A 13,399-nucleotide genomic window follows, 5' to 3' on the forward strand; every position below is an offset into this window, starting at 1 on the left:
CCTTGGGAAGCTGTGCAAAGGAGCAAAGAGAGGCGTGAACGCCAAGACATCAAGAAGCAATGCTCACCCCAGCAACCAGCTTGTAATGCAAGCAAAGGCCAGGGCAGAGATCACAGGATAAAGGCTGAGAACATGGTTAACAGCTGGGAAGCAAACTCACAAGAAGCTGTGATTTTTTTTTTAACCAAGGCTTAGGGTATAAATGAACTAAAAATAAGCCTATTGTCCAGTGCTGTGTCATAATAGGAAGATTCAGAAGGTTCTTGGATGTACGAGAAGGGAACGTGCTGGGCCTAACACAAAGCTCCCCCAGGACAGAGCACTGGAAGCTCTCCGTGGGGAATCTCCCCCCCAGCTCTGCTTGGCTGACACACACGGGGCTCTGGACTGGCCAGGCCCACTCCTGAGCTAGAGACGAGGCCCCTCTGCCAGCAAGAGGGGTAAAACACAGCTGCAGAGCACTGACACGGAGAGCTGAGATGAGAAAGGTGGCTTTGTCACCACCTGACGAAGAACAGAGGACAACCAGAACACAAACAGGGGCTTTCAGAACGCGAGGGAAACCTGAGGCCATCCGCATGCTAAATCTCCCTGGCCACCCAGGGTGCTCCTGAGGGCTAGGGACTGGCTGCAAGCCGAGGAGAACCACGGGTGAGTGCTGCAGCCATGCAGTGTGCAGAGAGGGTGCAGGTACTGACCTCCACAGGGATGCACTGAGCTAGGAGGAAAGAGGATTTGGGGAGGAGAAAAGTGCTGGAGAGCATGTATGGGCCACGGAGAGCAATGAAAGGCACTCATGCTATTAACAGGGACAACAGACGCGCTCGGGGCTCTCGTTGTGCTCCTTGACGAGCGTAGATGCAGCTCCCACTGGCTCCCCTGACACCAGTGTCTGCAGTTCACAGCAGCTCCTTGCCAGCCGTGTGGTGCCCACGCTGGCTGCTGGTGCCTCGCCTGCTATCCCCAGGATCTGTTTCCTGACTTCCCAGTGTGAATTTCAGCTGCGGACCCCCCAGGCCCGCTGGCTGGTGGGGCAAAGGAGCTGGCGTTTTGCACACACAGGAGCTACCTGGGAAGGTGACTGCTGGGTGAAAGAGGCCAGGTTCCTCCAAGTCCCAAAGGAAAATGATTCAGGTGCAGTGTTTGAGGTGCTCCACAGAGCTGCAGCTCTCTTCTTGAGGTGAGCGCAGCATCAGGAGGACGCAGCCACATCTGGTGTTAGGAGCCTTTCCCTGTTAGCCAGGACATATCGCCAGTTCTAGCAGAGACAGAAACAAGCAGCACTGTGAGATTGTTGCCCAGCATGCATAAGTGAAGCTGTTCGGCATGCTTCCCAAGCTGCTGGCCACACAGGTTGGGTGCTGCTCTGCCGCAGCACTACGCTGCACCCAGGCCAGGCAGCACCCTTCCCTCTGCCCTCGCCCCATCCCATGCAAAACTGAATTCAAACAGTTATTGTTTTAAAAGTTATTTTTTTTAACAAGCCCTTGTGGCATCCAGATGAAAATTCATGGAAAAGCACTGATAAATAGACATCCTTAGTGGCTGGGAGAATTCAACCAAATGGCAGGCATGCCATCCTGGCAGGTTTGGGCACCAGGGCTCTGCAAAGGGCATAGAGCAGCCTGGCACGGGGTTCTCCCAGCGTGGCTCCTGCCAGCTCCACCACCCAACACATCATCATTGCCCACAGAGAGGCCAGTCTGGGTTGCAAAAGAAGCACATGGTCATAGTCAGCATCTCCATGCAGGAATTGGAGATGTGGCCCAAGCAGGGGGCTGAGCGACCCTTCTGTGAGCCCTACACCCCCATGTGGACTCGAGACCCAAAACTGAACGTACTTGCCATGACGGACAAACAGCCTAAAAGGTGCGAATGCAGTAGGAGACAGAGAGAGAAAAAAAACATCTAGGGTTAGATGGTTCCGCTTGCTCTGTGCTCACCAAGTCGCCACAGTTTGCCCCAGCACAGGGGCCAGCAGCTCTCCCCACCTGCCTGGCCACCCACAAGAAATGGCCTCCTTTCCAGTCCCTCCCAGTTCCAAACTTGGTGGACAGCAACCACTGCCTGATTCCCAGACAATGAGCACAACTCCCCCCCAGAACATGCATGCTGGAAGCTGGGCAGACCCTTGATATGCTCCCAGTGTAAGCTGGGAGCAAGCTCAGGGCAAGCTTCCCTGAGCCGTGAGCTTTCCAGGCTGAGGGCTGCAATACTTGCACATGGGTGGTACCCCCAGCCTTTCCTCTGCAGGTGCCCCCAGGTGCCCAGGGGTGCCCTTGGCATCAGGCAGTGCTGCCCTGGTGGCAACAAGTGCCAGGCATGCCAGCCTCTCAGGCCAGCCTTTTGTCTCTGGCCCAGGGGGAAACAATCCCATCAAGTCTCTGCAAGGATATGGATCCTGATCCTGGTGTTCAAGATAAATCCCCTGTGTGCAGGACGCAGTCTAGGAGGAGGCCAGGAGGCAGCACACGGAGTGAAGGAATGAGTGAGGTGAGCAGGGAGATGTGAGCAGTGTACAGGATGGGAAAGAGCTGCCTGGTGCTGGTGGTGTCCTGGCTGGGGATGCTCAGCCTTGCCTTACACCGTGAGGGTAAGCTCAGCCCCAGCACCACCGGATCCTGCCGTGCACCTACTTACTCCACATCACGCTTTCGGATGGTCCTGCCGGCAGCCAGGACTTCAGCCACCTTGGAGACAATGGGATCGTAGTTCATGCTGGCCACAGCCACCACCTCGTCACTCCTAGGGCCAGGCAGAGCAGAGCAGTTAGAACAGCCCAGGGTGGCCACATCTCCGTCACCCACAAAGCAATATGCTGGAGAGAAGCATGAAGCAAAGAAAAACACCCTCTGCTCCAGGGCTAGGACGTGTCCCAAGGTGTGAGCACTGCAGGGATTGTGATGTGGGACAAGAACAGGAGAGGACATGGAGCAGGCGCTCGAGGCTGGCCCCACTGGTCTCACGTGCTGGCCTGGCAAGCAGCACCAGGGTGCCTAGAGCTGTCCCCGTCCCACTGCCCAGGAGTGGGACCCCAGACACCTAAGGGAGGTGGGATGGAGACAGCTCTGGGCACCCTGGCACCTGGGAGAAACACCAGAAAAGGTGGATGTGGTGGATAAAAAGTTGCAAGGATGCCCAGTGGTCACTGTCAACCACACAGCTTTGCTGCCCTGTGCTGAGGGAGCAGAGGGGATGTTAGCAGGGACTTCCCAGTGGCACACTTGGCTGTGCTGCTCCACATCACTTCCTGAGCTACTTCTTGGAACAAGAGCACCCACCTCTGAGCTCGCTCCACAGGCAGAAACAACTGCATCTAGGCTCAGGTTCTGAGCAGAGCAGGGCTCCTCACCAGACACCTAATGAAGCACCAGGACAGCTGGGTGGCCAACTCCACATCCAGCAGCACATCCCAGTCTGGCTGACCTGATGGTCAGGATCCCATTGCTGGTGGCACAACACAGGATCAAAGGCTGAATGTGAAATGAATGAAGCAGAAGGAAGGAAGATGTAAAACTGCTGGAGAAGATTTGGATAAAGATGAGAAGGTACGGGATAAATGAGAGGGGCACCTCTGCTTTGACATCTGCAAAGTTCAGCCTGAGCATAAATCTGAGCATAAGTCTGGCTCAGGAGATGACTCATAAATAGGTAACCAAACAAACAATTCAATGACTAGAGAAGGTGCATAAGATATTAAATACTGGTGATGTTGTTGAATAAGCTGAGGAGTGGAAGCACCCAACAAATCAAGATCTGCTATTCAATCTGCTGCCAAGGAGCTCCACGACCAACAGAGAAAAGACCAGCAAGGGGGAGAAATACGTGCCTAGATTGAGAGGAGGAAAGCAGAAACCATGCTTCAGAGAAAACTTCATCTTCATGGAGCCAGGACAGTTGAAGTCCTTTCTCTTAGCTGTCCCACGGAGCCGTGGGGCAGCAGCATCACAGGCTTCCCTCTCCCACAGGCAAGCACGGGAATGTAGGGCAGATCATAAGCCTCGAATCTTCTCCAGAGACACTGAGCTCTTCCAAACTGGCCAGACCCAGAGACTGACCAAATTCAGGCAGGTTCCTTCAGAGGCTGGACCTGTCCAAATGCAGAGTCCTGTGGAGCCAGCACAAAACAGTATGTGAGAGCCACCGCATTGACCAGAGCTCTAGAAAGGCTTGGGTGCCACTGGAAATTGGGATGTGCACGTACAGCAGAGGGACATTTCTGATGGCATGTGGCTCTTCCATCCAGCAGACAAGGTAAGAATAAGCAGCAATGGATGGACACTGATGAGACATACATTCACACTGGAAAACAAGCACCCACGGTAGGCAGGAAGGATAACTAACGACACCAGAAGATCACAAAGCGTGTGTGTGTTCAGCTGAATTGCCTGCTGGGCTGTTACATTTGAGGCCTGTTGCTGTGATGTAGAAGAGCTCTCCAACTTCTGAGCCTGGATCTCCTCATCTGGTTGGCCTTACGTCTTGTGCAACATGAATGAGGTCCTCCATTCTCCCCAGGACTGGACAACCTTCCCTAAGGATATAACTCTCATCTGTGCAGAGACTGACAATTTTGTTTATGGAATACTGCTTGAAGATACTTGTATTTGACATAAATACAAGAAGATAAAGTATTTGACAGAACCGCACTGCAGATTTCCTCTTTTCCTTTTGCCCCGAAATTCAGAAATACAATCTACAAGTGAGAGCACCTTCCGCACCATCCTCCAGGTGCGCCCATCACACAGATCCTGCACCACTGCTTGATGTCTTCAGTGCTCAGCACACAAAAGGCAGCTGAGATTTCAGGACTCCTGGGAGGCTCCATACCCCAGCCACACCACAACACATGTTCATGACACTTCAGTGGTTTCCTCCATGTGCCTCTGGCCTCTGCGGGTGACAGAGGGTGTGCTTTCTTTCCTCCTTCTGCTCTTCTTTCCTCCGAACGCTGTTTGTTCTGTGCCAGGATGCAAGAGGCATGCTGCAGAGGGAACAGTGACAGCACTTCACCAAGTGAGAGGCCTCAGTTTGTCCATTAATGCCAGTACAAAATGGCTGGCATGTGCAAGAAGCCAGCAAATTCTAGGCTGGATGCTGTTTTAAACTACACTCTGTCCACTGTGCAACCTCATGTGAAGATCACTAATTTCCAACACAGACACAGAAAGAGCATCCTGCCACTGGGGACAGCAGCTGAAACACTACAACCTCAGATGCTCTTGAACCCTGCACTGACAATTGATCCAGGAGGTTCTCTAACCCCAGTGAGATGCTGTCTTGTACAGACGCAGGCAACCACGGTACATGGATCAGATGTGGAGATTTCAAAGCTTTGTTCTTCCCAAGTGCAGCTCCCGGCTGCACTGCTGGGGGAAGGAGAATGAAAGATGAAGATTTCTGCTCCCAAAGGAGAAACAAAGTGGATGGAGAGGGAAAGATGTGCTATTCTGAGGGAAGGAATAACCAAGGTAAGCAAGAGCAAAAAGACCTAATTCTGCCAGCTGGGATGTGAATGCAGCCCAAACGTTTCTGTCAGCAATAAAAGTGACAGATGGTCCTTTTGTGAAATAATTTTTAGGGGAATGGTGAACTGGAGAATCCCACATCAGTAGTGGCTTGTAAACACTTTGTCTGACAGACAGGGAAGGCCAGGAGGAGTCTCTTTTTTTTCAAGTGGTCTTTTGAGGCAACAAGGGTGCCCTTTCTGAAACTGGGATTGTGAATAATCAGAAGTCTTGGCCTAAAGACTGAGGGAAGGTGAATCGCTGTGGATGTGCACTGTGTCCATATGGCCTTCCCTTTCTTTGGAGGGTTCAATGCATGGGAAACTGTGCACGATGAGGAAGACAACCACAGCTACCCAGTGGATCTCCCATGATCTCCAAGGTCTTAGGGACCAGGGTGACATCGGTCTGTGCTGGAAGAGGTGCTGTGGTGAGCACAGTGTCCCATGAGGACAACTGCAAGGCACCCCATCCCATGCTCCCATGCACATCCCCGCACAGGGCCTCACGCTGACCTCTCAGCAGCTCACCCTCAGCTCTGAATGGGGGTAAACAAACAGTTTTATTCTTCAAACTCTGGAAAATAAAAGAGTTTTGTTATGAAAGTCGATGCTGAGAGCAGGCTCTGGGAATGGGCATCACCAGTGTTTCATGCAGGAACCAAACCAGTGCACACCAGAAGTCCAAACCATCAGGTGGATGTGGAAAGCAGGAGGAGGTGGCCTGTTTGGGACAGTGTCCTCAATCCAAAAGCGTTAGTACCAGTAGCAGGACTATCACCAAACAAGAAGAAAAGCAGGAAATGCTCCCAGTCGCCTCTCACAGCTGGGCAGTGAGAGAGGAACCAGCCCGAGCCCCACCAGCTGCAGTACCTCTGGCTCTCTGCACAGGATGCCGTCCTACCACACCAAAGCCATCTCCTGGGGCCCCTCCTGGGTGGCAGAAGAAGGCAGCTCTCAGCACCCGCCCCATGTCAGTGCTGGACCCAGTGTGAGGCCCTGCACCACGCAGGGGATTAGTCACCTTGCTCAGGGCCTTCCTCTTGAAAGGGCTCTACAGATGTTTTATTAAAGTGGCCTGGCATTTCCTTTCTAATTAGGGATGGGATAAATAGCTAAATCTGTTGTGCTCTGATATGGGAGGGAGGAATAGGGTGATAGTTCAAAGATTGTATGCTGGAAAGAAATGGGATAAAGGCAACAAAAGAACAAACAGCAGCAAGTATTCTGGGAATAAGTTTACAACACATAGTCTTTCCAGTCTAAACAGCCAGCTGTCTAAACAGCCAAGGCAATGGCTATTGACATCCCAGCTGTCAACAGATCTCAGGAAAAGTATTCCCAGTCTCCCAGCCTTGGGGATAGCTGCTTTTCAGTCCAGGTGTAGCAAAAGCTCCTGAACTCTTGCTAACTTTCACAGCTTGTTAATAGATGGGAGTTTTCAAAGCTTAAGTTGTCAAACCAGAAACAGAAACAGCGATGCCTGACTGGTCCAGCCTTGGTCACAAATACTAACACATTGTCGATACGGGAAGGAAATCTTCGAAGGAAATAGTGAGCAACGAATTAACAGAAGCCATTATTTGCTCTCAGATGACAGGTGAACAAAACTGGCAGAGATACTAGGTCCAAGGAACTGCTTAACTTGCTTTACACTCGGCACAACATTTCTCTAGTGCCTGGCACTAATGCATCTGTATGTGCAGTTTTATTAATGTCCTGCATCATCAGTGTCCAGATAGAAACAAAACTGACTGAAAAAATCTCCGGCAAAAATATTTTCCAGCCTAGCAGAACAAGCTGAGACAAATGTCCATGTAGGGACACAGAGAAGAGAAACACTTACTTGGTATAAAATGCAACGAACTTCAGTTCATCTAAGTCCCCTTGAATCACAACATCATCAAATCCTTCCCCATGGCCTGAAAGACAAAGAAATCATGGGTTGGAGCAGGTGAGTCCCTGCCCTGTAGTTCCACAGACAGGTGGATGGCCCTGGTTGTGCTCCCCTCCAGCCTCCCAGCCTCATCCTGCCACTGGTGGGGAGTTTCAGCTTCACCCTGCTGCTGTCCCTCCTCCCCTGTGTGGCACCCTGAGGTGACACCTCCCTCCCTACATCTTCCTGCACCTCCCAGTGCAGTCTTGTGTGAAATGACCTCAGGACAACACCTGTACCAGCCCAGACCTCAATGTCGGGGAGAAGGAAAGGGATGAACCCACGTGATCACAGGACAGTTGCTGAGAAAGCAATTTCCAGATCAAATGTTTTGCTCTAGTTTTTATTTGTTTCTATCATGTGCCAGGAAGGAAAGCAGACCTGAGCCAGAGGCTGGCCCAGAGGGGACACAGATGAAGGTGGCTGTGACTTCTGTATCCCAGGGTACCTCCACCAGCACAATCTCTATGGCAGCCCTGGGGACCCTCTCACCTGCATATCGAATGCTCTTCCCAAACATAGCAGTCCACAGGTAGGGGATGGTGCTGATCTCCGTGCCATGGGCCAGCATGTTCAGTGCTGCTATACGGCCTGGAAGGCAGAAGCAGCAGAATAAGCAATAGAGCTCTGAGCCTGAGCAAGCATCAGGCCCTCAGGCCACAGCACAGCTCAGGTCAGCAGCATCAGCACCTCTAGTCCAGGAGCGCAGAAAGACCAATTCCTTCTGCTTCAGCTAAAGTAACCATACAGCACAAGCACCTTCACAGAGGAAACCCAACGCATCCTCCATGGCTGGGCTTGGAGGAGTCATCCAGTGGAGCAGCTCTTACTGACTCCTCAACTCCATCAGCACTAACATGCTCAAGGTCCTGAGCAGGCCACTTGCTCTGGGAGTTACAGGATCCAGCCCTGGGCAGCCCAGCTGGGGACGTGTGCCTGCAGACTATGAGCCGATGGGTGCAGCATTAAATGCTTCTGACCCTCCCCTGGGCAAGGAAAAGATCAGGCTCCTGTAGGGACTGATCTCCTGGGGACACCTTGGTCTAGGAGTTATGAGCATCATGAGTGATCGTCAGTGTGTGTACGTCCAGAAGGCTGACAAATGAATAGGTAATGGACAGGATAAAATACACATTTCCAAATGTTGAATACAACTCCACGGTTTCCATGTTCTCAGTTCTCATTCTCTTCTTAAAGTGTTGGAAATTTCCTGGGTATCTGGAAACGGCTCTTCTCCTCAAGCAATTTTTGCTGCTGCAAAGGGACTGAAAAGCACCTACCGTGCATATGGGCCATCTGCCAGTGAGGAACATTCACTTTCTTGTTGTTCCTCAAGGCCAGCGGGAACATCACAGTGTCACCAGCTGCAAACACTCCAGGGATGTTGGTCTGCATCATCTGAAGGAGGGAAGCAGAATTGCATGTTGGTGGGGTTTGCACCCTCCAGGAGCAGGCAACAGGGAACTGCCTGAGACCCACCAAGGTCCCCAGGGGCAGGAGGTGTGTGTGTGTGAACACCCACAGCATCCAGGGCCAAAAGAGCTGGGGTTTTGCAAACCCATCGCTTCAAGGAGGTTGTGCTGGCCCAAGTGCATGGCAGTCCTCACACCTCAGCATCTAGGGACAGACTGTCACCGTGCTGGTGGTTCAGAGGCCAAGGCAAGTCCAGCTTGGAGGAGCCAGTGCGACCAAGATAGCTGCAGCTCTGGGGGCTGCAACACCAGGCTCACCTTGTTGACCACAATGAAGCCTTTGGAGTCGATGTTGATGCCACTCTGCTTGAGAAATCCCGTTGCTGGCACTGCACCTGCGGGGGAAAGCAAAGGGCTGTTTTTCTTCTAGCCCTCATATATCTGTTGTGGATTGTTGACTGTTTGGAAGCAGTCCATAAAACAGCAGGAGAATGAAGCCAGAATCTTGTGATTCTTCCAGTTTGCAATGTTTAGAAAAGTTGCCATTAGTTAGGGGCTTTTTTTCTCCCCAAGCGTCAAGGAGAAAATACTGTCTATGGCAGCAGCAATAAAATAATAATAAAAATAATAAAATGAAACTTAATATCACCCAAATGTTTTCAACTTCATTTTTTGGATGTTAGGACCTAGAAAAGACTTTTTCAGCTTTGCTACAGATAAAAGCATAGAGTGGAAGCTGGTACACCTCTACCTGCACCCTTCAGCCACCTAGCCAGGAGGAAGATGACTGCCCCATCTCCTCCAGCACCAGCACTGTTGAAGCAAAGTACTGCTGGCCTGATGGGGCCAGCACTCAGCAACGCAGCAGCAGCCCCTTACCTATACCAACGACACAAACATCTGCACGTAGGACCTTCCCACTCTTCAGCACCACCTCCTTCAACTTTACAGGAGAGAGGGGAAATTACAGTTATTTTAGAGACAAAAAAAGAAAAACCGTGTAGCAGCAGCAAGTGAAACTAGCTTCTTGCTTCATTTCTGACATGCAAGTTGGCTGTAATTCCTTATACTGGGAAAAAGAAGAGTTTCAGAGACCACTAAGGGAGTCCTGCAGGTGCTTTCTAGGGACAGGGTTAAAACCATGCAGTGCTTCAGCAGGGTCACCCTCAATGCTCTCTCTGTCCCTCCAGGATCTCAGAGCAATGAAACCACCCCAAACACTGTGGCTGGAGCACACTTGCTCCTGGGGGCTAAGCTCAAGAATACGAATTTTGTGGGCAGGGAAAGAGAGAGGGCAAAAACCCAGCAATAAAGGAGACGGCAGCCCCAGGGCGAGATGTGGCCACCTCTCACCCCAGGGGAGCCTTCGCCATGCTGTACCTTGTTCTCCTGCTCCCGCAGCTCCGACACCTCAGTCTGCATGTAGAACTTCACCCTGTGGTTCTCGAACATCTGTGGGGACAGCAGGCACATCACAGCCCTACGCTGCCCCACCCTTGTGCCTTGGCACCCTCTGAGCTCCCCTCCCTGCCTTCAAGTCCTCCCTTGCAAACCTGGGCCAGGCCCTTTCACAGCAAGCAGCCCCCAGAGGGAAAGGTCCAGCCCAGTCTTCCTCAGGGGTACTACTGTAGAGCACCTTCACATCTTAATCAATAAATCAGCTTTTAGAATAACGGCATCAGCAAGTTAATGAATGCTATCGAATGGAATCATGGAATCATAGAATGGCTTGGGATGGAAGGGACCTTAAAAATCACCCAGTTCCAACCCCCCTGCCATGGGCAGGATGCCACCCACTAGATCAGGTTGCCCAGGTCCTCCTCCAATCAGTCCCTGAACGCCTCCAGGGATGGGGCATCCACAACCTCTCTGGGCAACCTATTCCAGTGCCTCGCCACCCTCTGAGGGAAGATTTTCTGCCTAACCTCTAATCTTAAGCTCCCCTCTTTTAGTTTAAAACCATTCCCTCTTGTCCTGTCATTATCTGTCTCAGCAAAAAGTTGCTCTCCATCTTTTTTATAAGCCCCCTTTTAGACTTGAAAAGCTGTAATAAGGTCACCCTTTCTCTTCTATAGGCTGAACATCCCCAGCTCTCTCATAGGAGAGGTGCTCCAGCCCTCTGATCATCATTGTGGCCCTCCTCTGGATCCTCTCTAACAGTCCCACACCCTTCTTGTGCTGGGGGCCCAGACCTGGATGCAGTGCTCCAGGTGGAACCTCACAAGGGCAGAGAAGAGGGGGACAATCCCCTCCCTCCCCTGCTGCCCACCCCTCTGGTGATGCAGCCCAGGGTGCACTTGGCCTTCTGGGCTGCCTGCATACACTTGTGGCTCATGTCGAGCTTTTTGTCCACCAGAACCCCTAAGTCCTTCCCCAGAGGGCTGCTCTCAATGAGTTCTTCTCCCAGTCTGTCCTCATGCCCGGGTTTGCCCCGACCCAGGTGCAGCACCTTGCACTCGGGCTCGTTGAAGCTCACTAGGTTCATGTGGGCCCAAATCTCAAGCTGGTCCAGGTCCCTTTGGATGGCATCCCTTCCTTCTTTTGTGTCAACTGCACCACTCAGCTTGGTGTCACCTGCAAAATTCCTGAGGGTGCACTGCATCCCCCTGTCTATGCCATTGATAAAGATATCAAACAGCACTGGTCATAGGACAGATCCCTGAAGGACACCACTCATCACTGGCCTCCACCTGGACGTGGAGCCATTGATAAACACTCTCTGGGTGCGACCTTCAAACAAACTCCTTGTCCACTAAATGGTTCACCCATCAAGTCCTATCTCTTCAATTTGGAGAGGCATGATGACACCAGGCTGTCATGTGGAACTGTGTCAAAGGCCTTACAGAAGTCCAGGTAGATGACATTGGTCAGTCTTCCCTTGTCAACTGATGCCGTCACTCCATTGTAGAAGGAGTGAATAAGTGAACAAGTTCACATCAATAAGTGAAACCAGCAGAACCCACTCTGTCGCCAAAACCACCCCCAGGACAGGAAAGCGAGGTCACCTTCATGACAGCGCGTCCAACCCTCTCCCCAAAGAACTTCTTGAAGGGGACTTCCTCCAGCTCGACCAGGGACACCGAGTGGGCCCTCTCTGCAAGGTAGGCGGCCACCTCCATCCCTGGGGAACAGAAGCACGTCCCAGCGGGGCTGCTCTGTGGGGACTCCTGAGCTGCAGCCAGGCCCCATGGCCACAAAGGGCCCCACAGCTTTGCATGAGATTTATCATTTACAGTGATTTATTCTTAGAGGCAGAAGTCACAGGAGGACTTTAAAGATCAAAACAAGCAACCAGCCATAATGAAGTCCCAAGAACCCCAGGAAGCTTTTGTTAATGGACCTCAGAGGAAGAGAGAAATCTGCCTCTTATGGCTTAGCAGAAGTAATGAGCTACTGGCTGAAAATTGCCTCTGTGACTTCAGCTTTTTTGTTCTGTTCAGAAGAGACCAATTTTGGTGCTGGCAATTGCATGGAAACCTTCAGCATTTTCTTTCTATGCTTTTTTTTTTTTTTTTTAGAAACTGTTCTCTTTGGTGGTCTGCAGTTTACAATCGGTCCCTCAAACCACACATTTTGTTGTAGACAGGACTGACTGAACCTTTAAAGCACAATTTAAAAAAAAAAACAAAAACAAACAAACAAAAACAAACAAACAAACAAAACAAAACAAACAAGTACTGAACATTTTGAAATAAATTCCCTCCCTAACAATCGTTTACGCTTAAAGCTTGCAGGACATGCCAAAATTTTGTTACAGATGTATCAAACAAACAAACAAACGAAACATTAAAGAAATTATAAGGCTTCTGTGTATTTTAAAAATTCTCAGCCCTGATGAAAAGTAGAAGAGAAATAAGCCCACAACCTTTCATCTACTAAAGACTCTCCTATCTGAAGCAAAATCTGCACTTACACACTGGATTTGAAAACACCTGAGTGACAGTACTGGACTCATCATATGCTTTCCAGACTGGGATAGCAATGCTCTTTGTCCATGCAAGCTGAATTGCCCAGCCTCTCATGTAAAAATAATTTCTTCAGGTAGGAGATGTTTTTAGCACTTGGAGCTGCAGGTTGAACCATCCAGGTCCAGTCTGTGGGGGATTACCTCCAACAGGGTAACGACAAATTAGGGGAGGGTCAGTGACAAGCTGCAGGGACACATGGAAAGTTGAAAAATGCTAATCTGCAAAATGAGAGCTCACCAAGGAAGGAGGCACCCACTATAACCACATTCTTGCTGGTGGCCAGTTTCACCACACGGTTTGCATCTTCTGGTGTTCGGATGTTGAAAACATTTTCCACTTCCTTGCCTTTACAGCTGAGAGCTTTGGGTCTGGGAAAAAAAAAAAAAAACAAAAAAAAACAAAAAAAACAAAAAAAAAACAAGTTGAGGACTGTCTAGGTTGGGCTTCTGCAGACACTTTGGCTTGGCTATCTGCTTCTGGGGGAGCTTTCTTTTTTGGGGGATGGGGGAACGACACAGATCACTAGACAGGAGAAGGCAATATGCTGCAGGATGTCACACTGCAGCCAAAAGACCAA

The 13,399-nt window shown here is 50.8% G+C and overlaps 1 protein-coding gene across 6 annotated transcripts in view; it reads right to left on the reverse strand.

Annotated features, from left to right (window-relative positions):
- Window positions 1–769: 769 nt before the first annotated feature.
- The window catches only part of AIFM3 (AIF family member 3), a 39,981-nt gene continuing 27,351 nt past the window's right edge, over window positions 770–13,399 (reverse strand). For 2 of the 6 annotated variants that reach the window (XM_084538968.1, XM_084538969.1), the window contains 10 exons: window positions 13,060–13,190; window positions 11,860–11,975; window positions 10,235–10,306; window positions 9,734–9,797; window positions 9,173–9,249; window positions 8,723–8,840; window positions 7,935–8,033; window positions 7,353–7,428; window positions 2,641–2,745; window positions 770–1,258 (listed from right to left, as the gene is read on the reverse strand). In XM_084538968.1, the coding sequence (XP_084395094.1) occupies window positions 1,219–1,258; window positions 2,641–2,745; window positions 7,353–7,428; window positions 7,935–8,033; window positions 8,723–8,840; window positions 9,173–9,249; window positions 9,734–9,797; window positions 10,235–10,306; window positions 11,860–11,975; window positions 13,060–13,190 (898 nt within the window). In that variant the 3' untranslated portion in view covers window positions 770–1,218. Of the gene's footprint in view, window positions 1,259–1,841; window positions 1,863–2,640; window positions 2,746–4,585; window positions 4,985–6,379; window positions 6,440–7,352; window positions 7,429–7,934; window positions 8,034–8,722; window positions 8,841–9,172; window positions 9,250–9,733; window positions 9,798–10,234; window positions 10,307–11,859; window positions 11,976–13,059; window positions 13,191–13,399 lie in introns of those variants that run through there. The other 4 variants (XM_084538965.1, XM_084538966.1, XM_084538967.1 and 1 more) reach the window with 4 other exon arrangements.

This window comes from Aythya ferina (genome assembly GCF_964211825.1).
Source record: "Aythya ferina genome assembly, chromosome: 17".
In the NCBI taxonomy this organism is placed as follows: domain Eukaryota; kingdom Metazoa; phylum Chordata; class Aves; order Anseriformes; family Anatidae; genus Aythya; species Aythya ferina.